At 42.6% G+C, this 23612-nt stretch overlaps 1 protein-coding gene across 2 annotated transcripts; it reads left to right on the plus strand.

Annotated features, from left to right (window-relative positions):
• Positions 1-990: 990 nt before the first annotated feature.
• On the plus strand, positions 991-17676 carry LOC117495016 (butyrophilin-like protein 2). Of its 2 annotated transcripts, none has more exons than XM_034146073.1 (7): positions 991-1269; positions 4184-4522; positions 5556-5894; positions 6027-6119; positions 6204-6533; positions 16395-16733; positions 16864-17676. In XM_034146073.1, the coding sequence occupies exons 1-7, from the start codon at positions 1212-1214 to the stop codon at positions 16875-16877; spliced, it is 1512 nt and encodes a 503-aa protein (XP_034001964.1). In that variant the 5' UTR covers positions 991-1211; the 3' UTR covers positions 16878-17676. The 2 variants fall into 2 exon arrangements, with proteins under 2 accessions (XP_034001964.1, XP_034001965.1); XM_034146074.1 differs by lacking the exon at positions 991-1269 and adding an exon at positions 3221-3520.
• Positions 17677-23612: the final 5936 nt, after the last annotated feature.

Below are 23612 nucleotides of genomic sequence, written 5' to 3' on the forward strand. Positions count from 1 at the left end.
CGACTAAAACTAGACTAAAACTATGAAGGATAGAAATGACTCAAATGTGACTAAAACTAATAACCATTTTCGTCTAAAGACTAAGACTAAATCAAAAACAGCTGCCAAAATTAACACTGGCCCGCTCAGAGGTTCGATGCCCTCCTGGAGGCAGCAGTGCAGTGTGGTCTGAGCGCCGGCCTCCGGGTCCAGGAATAGCAGCCGGGCGATGGGCTCGATGAACACCTTCTGCCACAGACTGCAGTGACGGGACAGCGCGGTGCGAACCACACCTGCAGGAGGAGAGACACCTGGGTCAATGCAAGCATGAGGTAAGACAAGACTACAACTTCACACTAACCCTAACCCTTCATCACAGGTGTGGTGGGTTGTACCTGTAACCACACCCCAAAGCTATTTTAGGAATACTGAGGTTTTAATGTTCGACAAAATGTAACCAGCACAACCCCATTCACATGAGAAATGCTTCACTAGCTATGAATTAAAGAGGGGGTTTTATACAGAGACATTTTTATTTGTATTTAAACTCCCTACATAATGGTCTAGTGCCATGTATGTCATCTTTATCTCCTTTCATTCGAATATGAGTCAGCTAGTCTATAAATATTTTTCCATCTTTTAAAAAGCCAAAACGTGTAAAATAGTATACAATAAAGAACATAGACTTCTCTTAAAGTCATCGTAAACAAGTCAAATAGTTGCCGCCTGTCCATGTCACATCAAAGTCATTCTAGATAGGTTTGTTTCTGAATGATTACATACAGTTCATTAATTCAAGCTCTGCAGTATCTGTCTGGAGGTGTGACTGTGTGAAGATCAGCTGTCTTTATTCTAACGGAGCGCTGAAAAGACTCACTGAAGACACTGAAGCTCTGCAGCCACCAGGAGTCCTCCTGAATCAAAAGGAAGAAGTATATGTTAAAAAAACTAGAAATACTACATATATTATAATATTACAAGTGAGAGTAATTGTTTGATATATTTTAAGCAGTGTGACAGATTTCCTAAAGGAGACACAGTAAACTTCTTTGCTGTCCAGGTAGCCAACCAGTTGCAGTCCTTGTTTTGGTTTGGAAACAAAGATGTGAATCTGGATATCTTTGAATCTTTGAGGATTCAGAAAACACCTTTAGGACTTCTCTTTTTCTTTGGGTTTGTAAATGTACCACAAGGAGCTGCCCAGCAGATGTCGCCATTTATGACTGCAACAAATGCTTCGAAACCATGAACCAACTTCAACATTATACAATGGAACATTTGAACATCAATGTAAGTAAAAGTATTCTCATCTTCTTGCAGTAAAAGTACAGAAGTATCCTCAGCTTCATGCTGTACTCATAGAACAGTGAAATGTGACTGATATCTGATTCTATGCTACATTAACACATTGTTGATCCTGAAGCATCAGAGCAGATTTCTACTTTTGTAGCTGCTCCAGGTGAAGTCGTTTTCAACACTTTATATACAGTTTAGTCGGTCAAGCAGTGTTCATTTTGGAGGCTATTTTTGATGGTTATTAGTTTTAGTCACATTTTAGTCCTTTTTATCCTTCATAGTTTTAGTCTAGTTTTAGTTGATGAAAAATCATTACATTTCAGTCAGCTTTTAGTCAAAATGTTTTCTCTCTTTAAACTAATTCAGTTTGGCAAATACAGGTATCTGAAATTGGAATCAATGTGACAGCATCAAGTGTTGACATTCGTAAAGCAACATTTCACTCTCTTAACACTTGTGTAATATCTAGGGATGGGTATTGTTAAGGTTTTTAACGGTACTACTACTCTTATCGATACTGCTTATCGATCCTGTACTTTAATGGTATTCTTATAGGTACTTTTTGTTAAAAGGAAAAACTAAACAAATGATAAACAAAATTAACATTGCTTTATTTAAATGTGAAATAAATGAAATATATATATAATTATGTTATTATATTGTGCTGTACTCGAGTAAAATGTTGAGGTACTTGTACTAGAGTATTTAAATGTTTTGCTACTTAGTACTTCTACTCACTACAGTTCAGAGGTACATGGTGTACTTTTCCTCCACTACATGTATTTAATCCCTTTAGTTACTTCACAGATGTGGATGAATGATGTGAAATATAATCAAGTGTTAAATCAGACTTTAGTTCCACCTGGAGTAAATCCACAAGCTACCCTGCAGTATACAAAGTCATTCAAACTAGCTGCACCTTTACCAGCTTTGAGAACACTTTCATGATCAATCATTATAAAACATATCATATATATTATTCTGAAATGGACCAATCTGCACAATGATTACTTTTGGTACTTTAACTATATTTTTATGCTAATATTTTCTACTTTTACTTGAGTAACATTCTGAATGCAGTACTTTTACTTTTAACAGAGTATTCCTACACTCTGGTACTTTTTTACTTAACTACAAGATCTGAGTACTTCTACCACCTCTGCGCACCAGTGCTTTGTTTTGAACGTTCATCAGTATTATAATCAAAAAGAGAAATATGAACGTTAGTTTTTGTCGGCTGTGCGTGGTGATGAAAATCTGGTTTGAGATTAGCTTTATATCTATAGGTGAATTCAGACATAACGATCTTTTTGCCTGTAATGTCCTTAAACAGTAACTTCATAATTTTGATTGTTGGCTGCTCCTTTAATAACTATTAATTGTACTAGTTTGTTGTCTGCTCTTGTGCTTAGTGAATACTAAAGAAGACCATTGTCTCTGTGTTAACTGATTATTTTGTAGAATTCTGTTGAGTATTAAACAATTGCGTGAGTGTGAGGGTATTACAATTAATTGGTCAGTAAGTCAGAGATGTGCAACTATATTTAACTTTTTGTTTTTATCAATTATTATGGGAAGTGCCCTTTTTCTCACTTGAGCTCCTGCCCCCCAAAATGTCTGTGCACGTCCCTGGTGACAAGCATAAGTTTCACTTTCCTTTTTTATTTCAATTGTAACCTCGTTCATTAAGAATGTTTCTCTGTTGTCCACGTTCATAAAGCATAAAACAACACCATCAGAGCGCGGTGCAAAGTATCTATATGCGTCCGCCGTTCTTATTATACATCCATGTAGTCCGCTGTATAGAAAACTGTAGTTTCCCCACAGCGGCAGACGCACTTTAATCACGCCCGCTGGCGCATCATAAACACGTCGGATAGTGAAAGTGCAGTCGGATTCTCCAAACACCGCAGTCTCTTCTCCTAAATTCTTTTGAATTCTCCTATCCACTATCCCTTAACCCCGTGACGTTTCACACAGAGGTTAAGGAATAAACGATATGGGCTGATTTTTGGACTATTCGGCTGCAGTCAACTTCCTTATTGCTCAGATGTTATAAAATTCAGCTTGTTTTCCTTAACCTGATTCGTCCGATTCCTGCGACAGTCAACCGCGAGCCACTTTTCAGTACACTAAAAGTGACGGTTACTTTGATCAGTTTATAAGAAGAGACGGAGAGAATCAGATTTAGGTCATTTCGTCATGAAGATGAAGGCGTTAGTGGGGTTTCTGACCCTCGTACACGGTATGATTACCTTCTTCTTTCTACTCTCATGTCTCCAGCTTTAGTTTCATGTAGCCTCGTAAATCAGCAGCTGAAACCAAAGTCTTGATTTAAAATGAACACATTTCAAGGATGCTCAAATCTAATTGAATGATTTATTACAATGAAATGTAGTTTGTGTTTTTGTTTGTGAGCGTCACTGCCTAGAAACAATAATAGAAATAGACAAAGATCTAATCTCCTGTTTCATATGACCACTTCAATTGAATATGTAAAATGCATTTGCTAATACTTTTCTTAGTGTTATTTTGAATGCTTTACTAGTAACAGTATTTCTACAAAGTTTTATTTTATACTTTTAATTAAGTAAAATAATCTGATTAGTTCTACCACCACCATCATTTGGTACCGTCTGCATGTTCCCTTTTTTTGGGAGCAAGTTGTAAATTATTCTTATTTAAGTTGATTTAGATCACTTAGACATTTATCTAGTTATCTAGCTTTGGTAAATTCTTAAATGCAAGTGTTTCTGAGTATTTGTAGGATAAAAGGTTTCTCTTTATATAAATGTCTTTGTAAATATATTATAAACTTTATTATATATACATTTTTTGTGTGTGTAAAATAACAAGCAAATAAAATAATACATTTATAATTGAAACATCCTTTTATGTTTCCTTCAAGTTTCCCAGCAATCTCCAACTGTTAGCGTGAATGAGGGGGTGAAGTCTGTCCAGCTGCCCTGCCAAGACTCCAGGGAAACTGAGGACACAACAGTGGTGTGGCATCGACACGGTTCCAATCCCTCTATTGTCCACAAGCATCGACATAGGTTTCAGACTCCGTTTCAAAACCAGCATTACAGCGGCCGAACATCAATGTCAGATGATGCTCTGGAAACTGGAGACCTCAGCCTCACTCTGGAAGAACCCCACCACTCTGACAGTGGCGTCTACCTCTGCATAAGGATCAGAAAGGGAGAGGAATTATTCCCCCGATACAAAGTGGAACTGCAGGTCAAAGGTAAGGAACATCCCTACCCCCCCCATTAAACATGCAGGTTGGGGGTAAGTGGAGAAAACATTATATCGTGCTTTCTAGGGTTTCCTTTCAGCGAAGAAAACATGATAAAGCTCCCCCTAACGCCTAATAGTGAAGAAAACATAATGAAGTGTCCTCTAGGATTCCCTATTAGTGGAGAAAACCAGTACCATGTAGGGTACCCATCCAGGAGAGAAAACCCAATAAAGGGTCATCTACGGTGCCCTATTGGTAGAGAAAATGGTATAAAGTGCCCTTCCAGTGGATAAAACATAATAGAGTGCCCTGTAGGGAAACATTTAGTGTGGAAAACATGATACAATTCTCTCTAAGGTGGCATTAATGCAGTGGAACTCAGGCTGTCCTACATGCTAGAAAGCTTGGTGCCCTCCCACATGCAGCTGGTGTCCTTTAATTGTTTTCACCCCAGCCCCTCCGACAGCCTCCAGCCTGTCACTCATGCTGCCCGTTGGACTTTACATTCATTGTTTGCTTCTACACTAATGCTCTGAACGCCAGGTATATCCTTTTAAGTTCGTAAACATGTCTATGCATATATGTGTAGGTATTTGTGCATTTAATGGTTGTATGTTTTTGACGTGCAAATAAGTTATTTTAGATAATATATACATAATAATAATAATAATGGGTTTCATTTATAACGCACTTCATATTTGAGTTCAAATCCCGAAGTGCTACAAGCAGTGAGCAATATAGAAACAGTACACAACCCGGTAGAATGAATAAAAAGCAGTAAAAACAAGCAATACAAATAAATAAAAGGGTAGTAACAAATAAAAGGTCTAAGGAAAGACTCTATTGAACAGATGGGTTTTGAGGCCTTTTTTAAAAGCTTCCACGGTCTGTGGTGCTCTCATGTGGTCGGGGAGAGCGTTCCACAGTCTGGGAGCAGCCGAGCAGAAGGCCCGGTCTCCCATAGTACGGAGCTTGGTCCTGGGGGGTTTGAGGAGGTTTGACATCAATATTTGAGACATCATTTTGTGTGTCCTCCCAGTTCCCCAACATAACTCAACCATTAGAGTGTATGAGGGGGCGGAGTCAGTCCAGCTGCCCTGCCAGTCATCCTGGTTTCCTAGCGACGACACAACAGTGCTGTGGAGTCGCATCGGTTTTAATCCCTCAACCGTCCACCAGCATCTTGACGTAGAGGAGCCCCGTTTTCAAAACCAGCATTACAGCGATCGAACATCTACGCCAACTTATGCTCTGATAACTGGAGACTTCAGCCTCATTCTGAAAGAACCCCAACTCTCTGACAGCGGCGTCTACACCTGCCACGTCCATAACAAGGAAAAGGAAATGTTAAGGGTAATTGTGCGCCTGCAGGTTACAGGTAAGGAACAAACCCTAACCCCTACTCTACTTATTACTTTATTAGAATAAAAAAAAAAGTTTATACGTAGAATATTGTTGCTGTTTGGTGTACAGTAAGAGAAAGTCATGTTGTTGATTATGTTGCCAACAGAACGGCCCACATTTCCTCCTGAGTTATATCTTATGCTGGCTGTTTGCCTTGCTCTGGCTGTAGCTGCCTTGGGTTGGTTCAAAACCATCACAGGTATGTAGTATGTTGTCACAGGACCTGTTAAGATCACAGTTAGTGTGTTCGTGCTGCTGATGCTGGTGTTTGTTGTCCTCTCAGTCTCTTCTGTAGTGGTGAAAGAGGGGGTGTGGTTTGTCAAGCTTCCTTACAAAACCATAGTCCCTCTGCCTGAAGACGTCACCGTGGAGTGGAGTCGTTGCGCCCCCGAGCCAATGAGGGTCCACAAATATTGTAACGGCAACAACCATCTTGTTAGACAGGATGAGTTTTATTGTGATCGCACAAAGATGCAGGAAGAACCACTGAAAACCAGAGACCTCAGTCTGACCCTCAGGGAGCCCTGCTACAGAGACAGTGGAACCTACATCTGCACCGTCCACAAGGACAGAGAAGTCTGGACACAGAAAGTAGTACGGCTCCGAGTCAATGGTCAGTATTTTGTATACCAGACAGTGTAGACTGCAGCTGCTAGCATGTTATAGAGAATGTAACGTCATCAACAGCAAGTCGGCCATCTTTAAAGGATACTACTGATCACAACCTGTTGACTGACCTGTAAGCCTACAGCGAGTTAGCATGAACCTGTTTTACTTTAACTTAATTCATTGATTAAATAATATTAATAATACTCTTCTGCTTCAGTGAAGAGCTTCTCTTTGTAAAGACATTTATCTTTCGCATGTAGTTTATTCATTAAGGATGAGAAAAAGCTGATAAATATTGACTGCTGCTGCATTTGCTAGCCTCTATCCTCCAAAGATGGCCGCACCGCCCCATAATACACCTCGACTCCCAAAGAGTTTTAATTGTGTTTGGTTTCAGTTTAAGATCTATCACCAAAACTAGGCGTTAAAAATTAGGTTGATTATCATGGTTACATTTTAAATAGATATTCCTACTTGCATACATACACTACAACCAGAGGTCGCGTTAACCGAATATTTTTTTAACAATGACGGAAAAATCTGAAAGCAGTCCGTCACTTTGACAGATTAGAACAAACTCGGAACAGCGCCAAAGTTTCCCCGCAGCGAGGCTCCGGTGTAATGCCGTGTTATGCATGTGTTACGGGTCCCCGATATGAGGACCACAGTAACGGTTATGATACCTGTATCGTGCAGGTGAAAGAGAAGTAATGAGGACACCTTGTGTTCAGTTTCCTTCCAGATTACTTCTCCTGAGGTTGTTTTATTACACAAAATCATATAAACATATCAATTATCTTATGCATTTCAGTTTCGACTTACATTCCTCAATAACCATTCACATACCTTCACTCTGTCTGTATGTTACTCTTTTATGTGATAAACACATATGTCGAATTGAATTTCACATTCAATAAAATCTGTTGTACCTTAAATACATTTGTATACAGTATTAACCTGTATTAAATACTACTCTTCTTTTTACTTCCACTTAAAAGTAGTATTTCATGACCCCTCTAACCTGTCATATTGACTATTTACCTTCTGCCATTAATGGCAGGTCACTAAAATGCATTACTGAAACATATTTAAGTGTAACAAACAACCTTACTGTTTTACCAACAGTAACTAACTTATAACCCTTACAAAGTATATATTTATTACAAACTCACAATCACTATACATGCATGTAAATACTCAGTGTACGGGAGGCTTCAGATATACTGACAAACTTGTATCCTTACTGCGTCAGACCACGTTGTCCCCAAAATGGCGCCGTACCGGGGAAGCTAGGCTAATACACTCACACCATTTAACGGTTTTACACATGTAAACAGCGGTACAAAGTCTTCTAACTGTTAGCGGGCCGTTACATATTATCTTCGCAAACCTTATGGGGGATTCATTGTGATTTATGCACAGTTTACCAACCTGTATCGTGCAGGTGAAAGAGAAGTAATGAGGACACCTTGTGTTCAGTTTCCTTCCAGATTACTTCTGAGGAAACCCCGGGAACGTCCGTCGCTTTAATCGGTACCCCGGAACCATTGAATCGAACACAAACGTTCCGCCTCACTACTCACTGCATCTATCGACCCCGTTAGCGAAATGAAAATAACAGATGTACAAAATAAAGGCATATTCTAACTCTAAATATAATACTTATTATATTAATGTGGTCACACATCCCAGGGGTGCCACACGCTCCCCGACAACAAAAGTGGCTCCCGACACTTACTTGAAATCACATGTTCCTATTCAAGATAACTTTAACATCTTCATAAAACACAAATATTTACAATGTCCAAACTATCACACCTCAACATGTATGACCCTTAGGACTAACACTGTGTGTGACCTTTCAATAACCTTGTATGGGACATGTAAATAGTGAATGGGGATATGGAATGAGGGGTGTGTAGTGGAATGATGGTGGGCATGTTTGTGAATACCAAAGGTGAGTGTAGGGCATGAGGTATGTATCCATAGCATTTACTGTTGGACCCGACTGGTATGTTGGGAGGCCAAGAGATGAATAGGTGAGGATTTGACCTGGTCGTCTCTCCCGAGTAGACCGTCTCAGTGGGACAGGTGAGTCAGGTTCAGGGTCTTGTACCCGTTCCTCGGGACATGCACGTTGAGGCAACTCTTGCTCATCTTCGTTCTGAGGTACATTAGGGGTTGTCTGCTCATTGTCCTCAGTTTGATGAGAGATTTCCGGTTCATCCTCAAGTTGAAGTTCACACCTGTCTGACGAGTACTCTTCTTCACAAAGACCTTTAGCCTGTTCTCCAGCTTCCCGTTGTGCAATGTCCATGTCAGGTAAAGTTTGGAACTCTAGCCGTCTCTCTACACCAGAGTTCCTGGTAGTCTTTCCCAACATCTCCTCAGAAGAATGTGGTTCCCACACTGATGTCTGTTCTCTTCTTAACATACATGGTCTTTTTGGAGTAACTGTTATGTTAGGCTTAACCCGATTTGCTGGTATCCTCAACCAGTAACCTCCTGTTGACTCATCCTCTGAATCAGATGTCTCAGCATTTTGGTCTCTCACATCCCTTTGTCTCTTTGGATGGCTTCCTTGTTTCTGTGATGGCTTTGGGGTCGGTTTGACTAACTGTGGTGGAAATTCCACTGGCAAGTCATTGACAAGCAGAAGCAGGTTTCTGTGCAGGGTTCTGGTTTTCCCTTTCGCATCACTTTCTGGATGGACGACATATACTGGGTTATCTGAAACCTGTTCCTTTACCACATATATCCTCTTCTCCCAATAGGAACGTAATTTACCAGGCCCTCCGCGCTCACTTAGGTTCCTGACTAACACTCTATCCCCTTGCTTCAGAACCACTCCCCTCGCCTTCTGATCATAATAGGACTTGCCCTTTGCACTAGACGCCAGACTGTTATCAGTAGCAATCCGATATGCTTCTGTCATCCTTTCGCGCCATTTCTCAGCATATCCTTTGTGTGTCACTGGATCTGTCTCCTCTGACAGGCCGAACAGGAGATCCACAGGGAGACGAGGTTGACGACCATAGAGCAGAAAGTGAGGCGAATAACTGGTTGATTCGTGACGTGTGCAGTTATACGCGTGTATAACCTGTGGAAGATGTTCTTTCCATGTCTCTTTTTCTTTGTCTGTCAGCGTTCGCAGCATTTGTAACAGAGTTCGGTTGAACCGCTCAGCTGGATTACCTTGCGGGTGGTAAGGAGATGTTCGAGAGTGACCTACTCCAGCGAGCTGCCCGAGTGTTCGAAAGAGATCATTCTCGAATTCTCGTCCTTGATCATGGTGTAGTTTGTTGGGGAACCCAAAACGGGGTATAAAGTCATTATAAATCCGCTCTGCTGCTGTCCGTCCGGATTTATTTTTGGTTGCATAGGCCTGTGCGAACCTTGTGAAGTGGTCGACTACCACCAAGATATATTCATAGCCTCCTTTACTTTTCTCAAGGTGCAAATAGTCAATGCAGACCAGTTCAAGGGGTGAGTTAGACTTCATGCTGCTCATTGGTGCACGCACATGGACTGTTGGTTTCTTCTGTTTAATGCAACAGCATTTCTTTGTCACATAATCCTCTATGAATCTTTTCATATGAGGCCAGTAAAACCTTTCTCTGGCTAGTTGAATGACTCTCTCTGTGCCTACATGTCCCATGTTATCATGAAGGTGCTTCAAGACAAAAGACTGATATTTCAGAGGTAGGACAAGCTGTTTTCTCTCTGGTGTCCGCCGATATAGGATTCCATCTTCAAGGTGTAGACGGTTCCATTCGTGGAGAAGCTTACACGCGGTTCCCTTGACTGACCTCCTCATATCATCTGAAAGTGTATCACTAACTTCCTTTAGCCTTACAATCTCTCCAATCGTTTGGTCTTCCCTTTGGGCTTGAACCAACTCATTGTGACTTATTTCCTGTAGAGGTGTGCACGGCTGTGGGATAACGTCAAGGGAGGAGGCAGAGAGGGCAGCTACCCAGGCAACATCTTTTCTCTGAGCTGCTTGACCTCCTTCCCAGGTTGCACTCACCACATCTTGCGACAACTCTTCTGTGCACGTTGACATGTAGTGGTCTATATCAAGAGGGATACGGGACAGTGTATCCGCATCAATGTTCATTCTTCCAGGTCTGTACTTAATGTTAAAGCGGAAGTCTGACAACTCCCCCACCCAACGGTGACCGACCGCATTGAGTTTGGCCGTGCTCATAACATAAGTAAGTGGATTGTTGTCAGTGTAAATGGTGAAGTGAGGAGCATAAAAGAGGTAATCTCTAAACTTCTCACACACTGCCCACTTTAGCGCGAGGAACTCTAATTTGCCGCTGTGCAAATGATAATTCCTTTCAGCCGGTGTCAAGGTTCGTGACCCATAGCCAATGACTCGCAGCTTTTCGTCCTGCTTTTGGTAAAGAACTGCTCCCAGTCCTTGCTCCGATGCATCGGTATGCAAGACGAATGGCATGTCAAAGTCTGGGTATCCGAGAACTGGAGGATGCGTTAACATGTCAACCAGTTCCTCAAGTGTAGTCTGATGCACAGCAGTCCACTCTATAGGCGCCCTGGATGACAGCTGGGGGCCTTTAGCTTTGATCTGTCGAGCTTGTGTTGAGGCTTTCACTTGGAGCAACTCGTATAATGGCTTTGCTATCTTTGAGAAGTCTTGTAGGTACGACCTGTAATAACTGAGAAAGCCGAGGACTCTTCTCAGGTCACCTACGGTCTTCGGTGTTTTCGCTTTCAGGGCCAGTACAGCTTCTAGATCTTTGGGGTCGACTCGAACACCCTCACCAGAGACCAGGCGTCCAACATAGCGAACTTCTCCCCTGAACACCTCACATTTCTCAGGGCGGAGCTTCACTCCCTGACTCTGTATCGCTTGGAGCACTTTCCGAACCACCTGCACATGATTTTCAAAGGTCTGGGAGTAACACAGGATGTCGTCCAGGTAAGGGATACAGCACTCATCCCTCAAAGAACACAACATCTCCTCCATACTTCTCTGAAAAGCTGCTGGTGCATTCGTAAGACCAAACGGTATTCTCACCCACTCATAAAGCCCCCAGGGTGTAATGAAGGCGGTCAGATGGCGTGAACCTTCAACCACAAAACCCTGGTGGTATGCCTTACCCTGGTCAAGGATGCTGAACCAAGAGTATCCCCCCAAGGTGTCCAGTAGGTCCCGTATCCGAGGCAGTGGGTGTCGGTTTGGTAGTTTTCTGATTGAGCAGGCGATAGTCTATACAAAGGCGCAAAGAGCCATCTTTCTTCCGTACGCACACAACAGGGGCAGAATAGGAAGACTTGGATTTAACAATCCATCCCTTCACCAGTAGGTCTTGAATATATTCTTTGACCTCCCTCAATAGCGGCTTTGGTATGGAAGTATACGTCCTTTGCACTGGAATATCGTCCTTCAGATTTATCACCATTTGTAGGCTAGGGTTACAGCCAATGTCATTTCCGTCCCTCGCAAAAGCCTTTGATTCTTCGTACAACATTCTCTTGGCAATCTCTTGTTGTTCCTCCTCCAAGTGACTGAGGTCTACTGGTGGGTGCCACAGGGGTGGAATCGGCTCAGCTTTTGGATTGGTTCAAGGGGTTGTGTTGAGACCTCATTGACTGTTGCAGTACATGTTGTCTTGTCAGGAGATTCAGCATCCACAAACCTTTCAATGTGCTGCACTACGCCCAGGGCTGTCTTGCGTGGTAAGGTGACATCATGTTTGGTGTTATTGCCTACTGGAATTGTGACATAAGGCTTTGCAGGGTTCTGTATCTCAAACAAACCTGTCCCTAAATCCAGCTGCGATAATTGATGACTGTCTTCATCAGCTTCAAACAACACCAGACGATCAGAGGGGTTCAGGGTTTGGGGAACACGACACCTCACCCAGGTGACATGACCAGCCGGAATGACGATGTCATTTACACCTGTTCTTAGGCGTCCCTGCGACGTACTTGGTTCAACTGCCTGAATAAAGTTCACAATTGCTTCGGCTTTCTCCACCGGAACACTGATGGCATCACGAAGCAGTTTAACCAGAGTGCATATCAATCGTTCTGGCTGTCCCTCAATGATTTCCTCCAAAACATTAAAACCAACCAATGGTCTCTCCATGGCCAACTTTGTGACTAGGAATGGAACACTGATGGAAAGACTGGGTTCTTCATTTCCTGGCAGGTTGGTCATAATGGCTACCCAGCCATCAAACGGAATAAGCTCGCCATTAACTGCATACACCTTCAGCTCGTCCAGATCCTCGATAATCTCCGATATTGGTCGAACATCAAGATTAGGCAGATATTGTTCTTTCCAGGTGCGGCTTATGATACTGACTTGAGCACCGGAGTCAAGCAATGCAGTCACTGCCAATCCGTTTAGATTACACTGTATTAGCGACTTTTTCCCTATCAGCTTGGCAACAGTTCTACGTTTCGCCCCTGGTGAACCAAAAGAAAACTGAGTCGAGGGTCCATCTTGCTGGTAACTATTCTGGGCACCAGCTACTTCAACTGTTTTGCCCTCACAACTGGTTTGTGCTTTTGCCTCACCAGAATGTTCAGCTTGGGGTCGTATTGTGGATCCGATCACTGGCAACCCCGCTGCAGTGACCGGCTTGAGTTTCCCTGACTCTCCTGTCTCTTTAAACAGCCCACAGCCCTGTGTCCTCCATCCCCACAATAGAAACAGTGGTTACAATCTGGCAGGTTTTGTTCGACACATTTTGAACAACCAAAAGGTTTCTCTCTCCTGGGTCTCACTCTGTTTTGAGAGTATTGGTTATGGTTCATCATGTCTGCCGGATGTGGCTGCTTTTGTTGTCTCATAGCCTCAACCATGCTGGTTAGTTCATCTACCTTGGCTGCAAGCTCTTTTATTGGGTCTGTCTTTGTTTTGTGTGCTGTGCTCTCTTGTTTGTTGCCACACTCTTGGACTTTGTTAAGCTCAAGTTGTGCGCTATGAGCACTAGTTGTTGCCTGCCGACGAGAAGGACCTATCCTCTTCTGTCTCTCACTCTCCTCACTGGTGATTCTCATTACATGGCGTAATATTGTTTCATCACTCACCTCACCACTTGATAGAAGAGGCTTTAGTTCTCTGCGTACATCACTGTGTTTATATCCAAGTCCCTGCAAGATCGTATGTAGAAACACATCTTGAACAGTAGCTGGACTGTATTTAATGCCTGCGTCTGACAGTTTGGAGGTGAATAGGACACGTTGCTTTAACCCTATCACTCGGTAGAGAAACTGTTGTGGTGTTTCATTATCATCCTGTCTAGCACACATTAATTCTTGGAATAACTCCGTACTGTTTTTCTCTCTTAAGTGGGCCTGGAGAAAGCCTTTGAGCTCCATCACTGTCAGGTCATCCTTATTTATTAGCATGTCTTTGAAAGTTCCAGGTTGTATGATTCGGAGCACACCACGAACTATGTCTCCGTCATGGACGCCTTCTCTAATCCCTTCCTCGATTTGCTTACAGACATTGTTATAGCTTATGTCCGAAGAATTATCACCAACCTGACCCCCTTGCACCTTAAACTCCCTCCTCTGGAGGTAAGAGAGTCCTCTTAAGGAGATCATTGTCTCAGGGCCGGACTGGGCAGCAGACTGAGCTGGTGAGTGTGGGATGTTATGATGAGACTTACTAGTGTGTGCTGGTGACAGTGGGGGTTGTTCTAGTGTCTGTGTTGTAGGTGCCATAATGCTTTGTCTTAACCTTTTGCCCAGGTCTTCATAGCTATTAAGCATTTCCAGTAACCCAGTATTTGTGTTATCACCTACAGCATTAAAACTGACTGGAGAAGCGGTGAGATCTGTCTCTTCTTCAGATATCTGCTTAGTGTTGTTACCTGTGTTTATCTCTAAGTGTGGTTCTACATGTGGCAAACCCTGTACACTTACTTCTCTGTCTTTCACAATGTCATCAATAGCATATTTCAACATCAACAAGTGAGCCATCCCACTATCTTCTGACTCAAGCAAGTGCTTACTGTGCATAAATAAACTGATGTAGTTGAAGCAGCCTTCATCGTCTCCCTCCTCGAGCTCAGACGGTTCCTGGTCTGGCACTGGACCCACTTCCTTGGCAATGTGGAGGAGTTCTTTCGCTGACAAGGAGAGTAGGCTTCTTCTGATGTCCCACACCAGACTTTTCCTTTGGCTCTCCGACATGACAGCAGCTCTTCCAATTCACTCACGATGGATCGCCCAGTTCAGCAACGGTTCCACGTCTGCTCCAGCTTACAGCTCTCTGCTCGCATCAGCTCCGGTATTGGTCCTAGAAGTCATTAATGGATCAGCTCCCGACCAGTAGGTGGCGCCGATCCCGGACGAGCCCCCAAGAACTGTTACGGGTCCCCGATATGAGGACCACAGTAACGGTTATGATACCTGTATCGTGCAGGTGAAAGAGAAGTAATGAGGACACCTTGTGTTCAGTTTCCTTCCAGATTACTTCTCCTGAGGTTGTTTTATTACACAAAATCATATAAACATATCAATTATCTTATGCATTTCAGTCTTCGACTTACATTCCTCAATAACCATTCACATACCTTCACTCTGTCTGTCTGTTACTCTTTTATGTGATAAACACATATGTCGAATTGAATTTCACATTCAATAAAATCTGTTATACCTTAAATACATTTGTATACAGTATTAACCTGTATTAAATACTACTCTTCTTTTTACTTCCACTTAAAAGTAGTATTTCATGACCCCTCTAACCTGTCATATTGACTATTTACCTTCTGCCATTAATGGCAGGTCACTAAAATGCATTACTGAAACATATTTAAGTGTAACAAACAACCTTACTGTTTTACCAACAGTAACTAACTTATAACCCTTACAAAGTACATATTTATTACAAACTCACAATCACTATACATGCATGTAAATACTCAGTGTACGGGAGGCTTCAGATATACTGACAAACTTGTATCCTTACTGCGTCAGACCACGTTGTCCCCAAAATGGCGCCGTACCGGGGAAGCTAGGCTAATACACTCACACCATTTAACGGTTTTACACATGTAAACAGCGCTACAAAGTCTTCTAACTGTTAGCGGGCCGTTACATATTATCTTCGCAAACCTTATGGGGGATTCATTGTGATTTATGCACAGTTTACCAACCTGTATCGTGCAGGTGAAAGAGAAGTAATGAGGACACCTTGTGTTCAGTTTCCTTCCAGATTACTTCTGAGGAAACCCCGGGAACGTCCGTCGCTTTAATCGGTACCCCGGAACCATTGAATCGAACACAAACGTTCCGCCTCACTACTCACTGCATCTATCGACCCCGTTAGTGAAATGAAAATAACAGATGTACAAAATAAAGGCATATTCTAACTCTAAATATAATACTTATTATATTAATGTGGTCACACATCCCAGGGGTGCCACACATGCCCGCCAAAAAGGAAATTATACCGTTTCCAAACCTAACTTTGCCGTACAAATCATTGAAATGTCTGCAAGTTTTTGCTTTACGCTGTGCGCGCTCCCGCAAGGTGCAGTGGGCATGCATAAGACGGCACTAACAGTTCAGTTGACAGTTCATGAAACAGTTCCCCCCCCCTCGTCAGAGTTGTGTAAAGGCCGACGGGTAATACTGGATTTTGACGGAGATTTTACGATCCTGTCCGTCAAAATGACGGGCAGCGAAAAAGTCTAGCGCAACCTCTGACTACAACACATTCTGTAACGGCCCATTCTCACCCTTATCTAGGATATTAATAACCACTGATAGCCATTAGCCATTTATCCATTTAATGGACTGAAATGATATGAAATCAGATGGTATCACCAATGCTGCTGTTTCTAAATTGAGTGTCTGTTTTCCCTTTTAGTCCCCCAGGAGGTGGTGAAGGTCGGGGATCGGGCTAAATGTGTCACACTGCCCTTCAAAACCAGAGCTCGGCTGCCTGCAGATGCGACGGTGAAATGGAAACGTTTCGAGTTATCCAATTCCTTGACAGTTCATGTGTATCAGAATGGCCAAGACATGTCTGAGGAGCAGGACGACTCTTACAGAGGCCGCACAAAGAGGATGAAAAACCCCCTGCAAGCTGGAGATCTCAGTCTGACCCTGATTAACCCCAGTCATGAAGATATCGGTGCATACACATGCACCGTCGAAAGGGACGGAGACGTCATATGGGAGAGATCGGTGAGGCTCAAGCTCAAAGGTCAGTACTGTAGATAAAGATCAGAGGTCTCTTTAACAGGAGGATGATGTCAGTGATCTTACATATTCCATTTGTTGTTTCCAGCAAGACTTTGGGTTTTGGCTAACTGATGCATTTGTCCTCTTTGCAGGGTTCTGGTTTTAAAGAAGAAAGGACCGAACACGAACCAGATGGCGCCGTGAACAAGCAGCTTCTCTGAACCAGTGATATGTTCACTGTTTAATTTGTTTCACTGATGTTAACGCTTCAGTATTGAATTCAAGTCTCTCCTTCCTTCTCTCTCTGCCTGCAGGTACTATGTGGTGTACAAAGATCAGACGTTAATGTTCAAAATGTTTTTGTGATTTCATAATTGTTTAAATAATGTACGTTTCTGGCTGTAGCACATGCTCCCTGCTCACATGATCACTTTTACATTGTCAATAAATAAATAAATAATCTGATAATGTAAATATCTACCAGTCACCTGGTCTACTTTCTTTAACTTTAACACTTTCCTGATAAAACCTGAGACACTAAGATTAATTAAAAAACGTTGGATCTCTTACTGTACTGTAACTCTTGTGTATAATATTCAGAACTGAATTAGTCTGTTTTTTTACAAGCAATTTCTGGCAAAAATGTCTTGTCACTTGGTTATTATTTTAATATTTTAAGTCCAGGATTTCAAACCTTATTAAAGCATATTAATAAGAACATAAATTAATGAATGATTAACAAAATAGGTTCCAAGCCAAACATGTAAAGACTCTTTTTACCTTGTGAAATATATTACAGTATAATAGATGAATACCACAGTAGGTACACATGTCTTAAAGGGCAGTAAGGTCCCTATAAAGGTAACGTGCTGTACTACAGACTCATGAGCTCCCCATTATTTCATTTCAATCTTTATTTCGAACAGATTAAAAAATAACAAATAAAAAATAACAAATGTGAAAAAACAGAATACCGTATTGTTAAAATACAGTATTTATCCACATTCACGATAATATTTATATATTCAACAAAAAAAATCTTCATATTAATAATAATAATAATTATTAAAAAGAAAAAATAAATCATATGTGTCCGAAAGGGAGCAGGAGGAAGCAAATGCTTATTAATTCCCACCCCTTACTTGATCAATGATTGTCCTTTAAGTCATTGTGCAAGTTATTCCTACTTACATTTACATTTATACATACATATACAATAATTTCTCATCTTCAATCACCTCTCTTCATTCTCATAGTTTTCCAAAAAAGTGTTTCTGTGCATCCTTTTAAACTGAATTATGCTTGTGCTTTGTTTTAACTCCTGCTCCAAACCATTCCATAAAATCACCCCACAGATTGTTATCATACTTCTCAGAGTTGTTCTGACCTTGAGTTGTTTCAAATGTAGATTTCCTCTCAAATGATACCCACCCTCTCGGTCTATGAACAATGTTTTTAATTTCCTAGGAAGTAGATTATGTCTTGCTCTGTACATGATTTGTGCCGTTTTAAATTTAACCAGATCAGTGAACTTCAATATGTGTGACTTCAAAAATAATACATTAGTGTGTTCCAGATATCCAACATTATTGATAACTCTTATAGCCCTTTTTTGTAATGTGCATAACGGCTGTAGGTTGGTTTTGTACGTGTTTCCCCAAATCTCCACACAGTAAATCAGATATGGCAATATGAGTGTGTTATATAGAGAATACAATGAGTTGTGGTCCAGAATGTGTCTGGCTTTTCCCAATATTGCGATAGTCTTAGCCAGTTTTGCTTTGACATGAGTGATATGAGGTTTCCAGCTGATGTTGTGCTCTCAAACCACACCAAGGAACTTCATTTCATATACTCTTTCTATGTTTATGTTGTCTAGTATTAATTGCACCTGTGGATTTGTTTTATGTTTTCCAAATAACATAATTTTTGTTTTGCTTATATTTAATGATAGTTTGTTTGTGTCAAACCAATGTTTTACTTTAATCATTTCTGCTGTTATCACTTCCATTAGCTCTTTCAAATTGTCACCGGAACAAAAAATATTAGTGTCATCTGCAAATAAAATAAATTTCAATATATTTGATACTCTGCAAATGTCGTTGATGTATATTATGAACAGCTTTGGACCCAACACGGACCCCTGAGGTACTCCACAAGTTATGTTCATGTATTCTGATTTATGTTCACCAATTTCAACAAATTGTTGTCTGTTGCTTCAATAATCTCTCAGCCAGTCTAATCCCACCCCTCTGATGCCATACCGTTCCAGTTTTGTCAGTAAAATATTGTGATATATGGTGTCAAATGCTTTTTGTAAGTCTATAAATATTCCCACTGCTTGTTTTTTATTGTCCAAGCAGTTTGCTATTTCCTCACTTAATTCCATTAGTGCCATAGATGTTGATCTATCTTTCCTGAATCCATATTGACTGTCGTCCAAAAGCTGATGTGTTTCCATGAAATTGTCAAGTCTTTTTGTAAAAAGCTTTTCAAGGATCTTGGAAAACTGAGAGAGCAATGAAACAGGTCTGTAATTTGTGTAATGGTGTTTATCCCCAGTTTTATATAATGGTATAACTTTTGCTATTTTCATTTTATTTGGGAATTTACCAGATTGAAAAGACAAGTTAAAGAGATGAGTCAATGGTTCTGCAATTTCTTCAATAATGTCTTTTACTATAATCGTATCAATATTATTCCAATCGGTCGAGGATTTGCTTTTACATTTTCGCACAGTATCAATGATTTCTTTTTTTTCGACTGGTGTGAGGAAGAAAGAGCTATTATTTTCATTCCAGAGGTCCGTATCTTCCCCTTTAGTTGTTTCTACGGTTTTAATTTTTTCTGCCAGATCTGGCCCCACATTTACAAAGAATTCATTAACCTCTTAAGCACGGCGGTCCCCCCATTGGACCCCTCCCACCTTTTTGTTTTCGAGATAATGTCTCAGGGCTTCTTAACATTTATGAAACTATTAATGTGTAGCACCAGATTAACGGGAAGAATCTCAGCTAACTGAAGATATGAACCATTTTTACCAAAACAAAACACAAGTCTCATAAGAAGGGTCTAAATGACCCCTGAGCGAAAAAATTCTAACGCACTGCGGCACACAATTCAAGATAAAGATACCCTTATTACTTATCGTAGCTGCACATACAATATAGCCGATTAAAGCTGAGACTCCACTGATTATTTAGGTATAGTATCATCACTGAGCGATCCGAACTTGCGACAGGGGAAGCAAACACAGACATCACAACACGTACCTTTACGGAGCTTTTACGGCAGATCGTCTCACCGTAGCTGTCAATTAGGTCAAAAGACGTGTTCAATGGCATTAAAACGAAAAAAAAAATATCTACAACTGTTGATCCATAGGTTGATAATGTACTTGTACCTTTTAAAAAATTATTTATAATCCATAAATCCATTTTTTATGTAAAGATCGGAGCGGAAAAGTTAGCTGCTAATGGTAGCCACCAGAGTGTATGCAGCTTCCGGTTTTGGTCACGCGTCACTCTCACTCCTTATTTGTTAATGTGTTGGTGTGTATAGAACTTTCCCTCGATTCCATTGGCTCTAGCGGTTATAAAGAGATTGCATTCATCAAAATCGAGCAAGGGGGGCCAGAGATAGGTCAAATCCACCCAAATGACCCCAGAAGTGGGGGTTTTTGGCTAAATCTCTCTAAAAAGGTCAAATTTCACTTGTTTTGCATCAATCTTGATACAGGGTACTTATTATATGTTGTACTTTGGATTCCTAAAGCTTTTAGTCTACTAACCCATCATCCAAGGGTAGTTTTCACTATAAGTAAAAAATAATTTTTGGACGGACACTATAATTTACAGTTTTTTACTATGTAAAATCTGAATTTTCTTTAAAATAAAAAACATCTATATTGATTCTGACTTTTCTACATCCAACTCACAGGTTTATCATTACTTTGAGAATAAAGATTATTAATTTAACCCTTTTAGAAGGGAAGATATGGTCATTTGTTCTGGGAATGTCATTTTCGAGCCTGAGACCTGAAAAACAGGCTCAGGGCTTAAGTGTTACGCTTCCCGAGAAGTGACTGGAGATGAGAACCCGCTACGCAAACACTAGACGGAGACAGTGGTGAAGTGTCAAACAATAGTCTTTATTTGACCACGGCACAGGCAAGGTGTAGAGAGGAGCTCAGAGGAGACAGACGTGGAGCTGGATAGCTCAGGGGGAGACGGAGGTGCGGAGATGCACGGAGGGAGCACCGGCGTGGAGAGCCGGAGATCCAGAGCTGGCGAATGTAGACAGGATGAGCTGGTGTGCGTGGAGGCACGGAGGAAACACTGACGAGGAGAGCCGGGAATCCAGAGCTGGCGAACGTAGTCTGGATGAGCTGGTGTGCGTGGAGGCACGGAGGAAACACCGACGAGGAGAGCCGGGAATCCAGAGCTGGCGAACGTAGTCTGGATGAGCTGGTGTGCGTGGAAGCACGGAGGGAACTCAGACGAGGAGTCGGAGGCTGGACGTGGCAAGCAGAGCGGCAGGTGTGTGTAGGTCTGGAAGAATAAAGATGCAGGGTTAGAAAGGAATAACCTTTCACTAGGAGTATCAAAAGGTTTACTAGAATACTGCTAGTAGGCCTGGACGATAGTTACCACTGAAGAATAAACGAAGAACTGGCGAAGTCTGAGGATGGGAACCAGGGTCTTAAGCAGGTGCAGGTGAGTAGTGGCAATCAGTGAGATTTACAACAGCAGTGGAGATGAGTTGGCGGGAATCAGAATGTAGGTCAGCCACGCCCAGCCAGGAAGACAAACAAACATAGAAGTGGCAAAGAAGGAGGAAGTACTGCAGATCCTCACAGTACCCCCCCCTCAACGGGAGCCTCCTGGCGACCACCAGGCTTGTCTGGATGAGCCCTGTGAAAGGCCCTTATCATTACAGGGTCCAGGACTCGGGAGCGAGGGACCCAGCATCGCTCCTCGAGACCGTAACCCTCCCAGTCCACCAAATACTGTAAGCCCCTGCCCCGGCGCCTGACGTCCATGAGACGGTGCACTGTGTAGGCAGGATGGTCATCAATGACTCGGGGGGGAGGAGGGGGAACGGCCGGAGGGCTCAAGTCACTGGTGTGAACAGGCTTAATCTGGGAGACATGAAAAGTAGGATGGACTCTCAATGTTCTGGGAAGCTTCAGCCGGACTGCAGAGGGGTTAATAATCCTTTGAATGGAGAAGGGACCAATGAAGCGTGGAGACAACTTCTTCGATTCTGTGAGGAGAGGAATGTTCCTGGAAGATAACCAGACAGACTGACCTGGGACGTAAGGAGGAGCAGCTTGTCTGTGGCGGTTGGCCGACTGTTGGTTCCGAGCTGAAGTCAGGAGGAGAGCAGAGCGAGTGTCTCTCCAGATCTTTTGACAACGACGAATATGCTGCTGGACCGAGGGAACTGCTAGTTCTCTCTCCTCTTCAGGGAACAGGGGCGGCTGGTACCCCAAAGAAGCCTCAAACGGGGAGAGACCAGTAGCAGAACACGTTAGGGAATTATGCGAGTACTCAACCCAGGGAAGATGGGAGCTCCAGGTAGAGGGGTTACGGTCAACGATGCAGCGGAGGGCTGACTCCAGGTCCTGGTTGGTTCGCTCAGTCTGACCGTTTGACTGGGGATGATATCCGGATGTTAAACTGACAGAAGCTCCCAGGGATTGACAGAACTCCTTCCACACTCGAGAGGTGAATTGAGGACCGCGGTCAGAAACTATGTCAGAAGGGATTCCATGTAGCCGGAAAACGTGTACAGAGAGGAGTTGGGAGGTCTCCAAGGCTGAAGGGAGCTTAGGAAGAGCTACAAAGTGGGCAGACTTAGAGAATCTATCAACAATGGTGAGAATTGTGGTGTTACCCTGGGAGGGAGGCAGACCGGTAACAAAGTCCAAGGCGATATGTGACCAGGGACGACTAGGGATGGGTAGAGGCTGAAGCAATCCTGCAGGTGTTTGGTGGGAGGACTTACTCCTAGCACACGTGGGACAGGAAGAAACAAACTCCTGAGTGTCCTTGTTGACAGTTGGCCACCAGAAGTGTCTCTTAAGAAGAGAGCGTGTGCGGTTTACTCCGGGATGGATGGAGAACCGGGAACTGTGGACCCACTGTAGAACCTTGGAGCGAGCAGCATCGGGAACGAACTGACGGTTCGGAGGACCGTTACCAGGATCTGGTTGCTCTCTCAAAGCCTCCTGAATGGTGTTATTAATCTCCCAAGAGAGGGCGCCTACAACACAACTCTTGGGCAGGATTGAACCAGCAGAGGGCTCGGAAGAGTCAGAAGAGTACAGTCTGGATAGAGCATCGGGCTTAACATTCCGGGAACCTGGACGGTATGTGAGACTAAAATTGAAGCGACTGAAGAAGAGAGCCCATCTGGCCTGTCGAGAGTTCAGCCGTCTCGCTGACTGGATGTAGGCGAGGTTCTTGTGGTCTGTCCAGACCAGGAATGACTGCTTGCTGCCCTCGAGCCAGTGTCTCCACTCCTCTAACGCCAACTTTACTCCCAGAAGCTCCCTGTTTCCAACGTCATAATTGCGCTCAGCAGGAGAGAGGCGGCGTGAAAAGAAAGCACAAGGATGAAGGATGTTATTAGAACCAGCAGTTTGTGACAAGACAGCTCCCACCCCAGTGTCTGACGCATCAACCTCCACAATAAACTGCTTCTCAGAGTCTGGCTGGATGAGGATGGGAGCAGAGGTGAACAGGGACTTGAGTTTGAGAAAAGCCTCATTAGCCTCTGGGGTCCAGAAGAACTTAATGTTGACAGAGGTGAGTCTTGAGAGAGGTGCAGCAACCTTACTGAAGTTCCTGATGAAGCGGCGGTAAAAGTTGGCGAAGCCCAGAAACCTCTGAAGCTC

This window comes from Trematomus bernacchii, unplaced genomic scaffold, assembly GCF_902827165.1.
Source record: "Trematomus bernacchii unplaced genomic scaffold, fTreBer1.1, whole genome shotgun sequence".
Taxonomy (NCBI): Eukaryota; Metazoa; Chordata; class Actinopteri; order Perciformes; family Nototheniidae; genus Trematomus; species Trematomus bernacchii.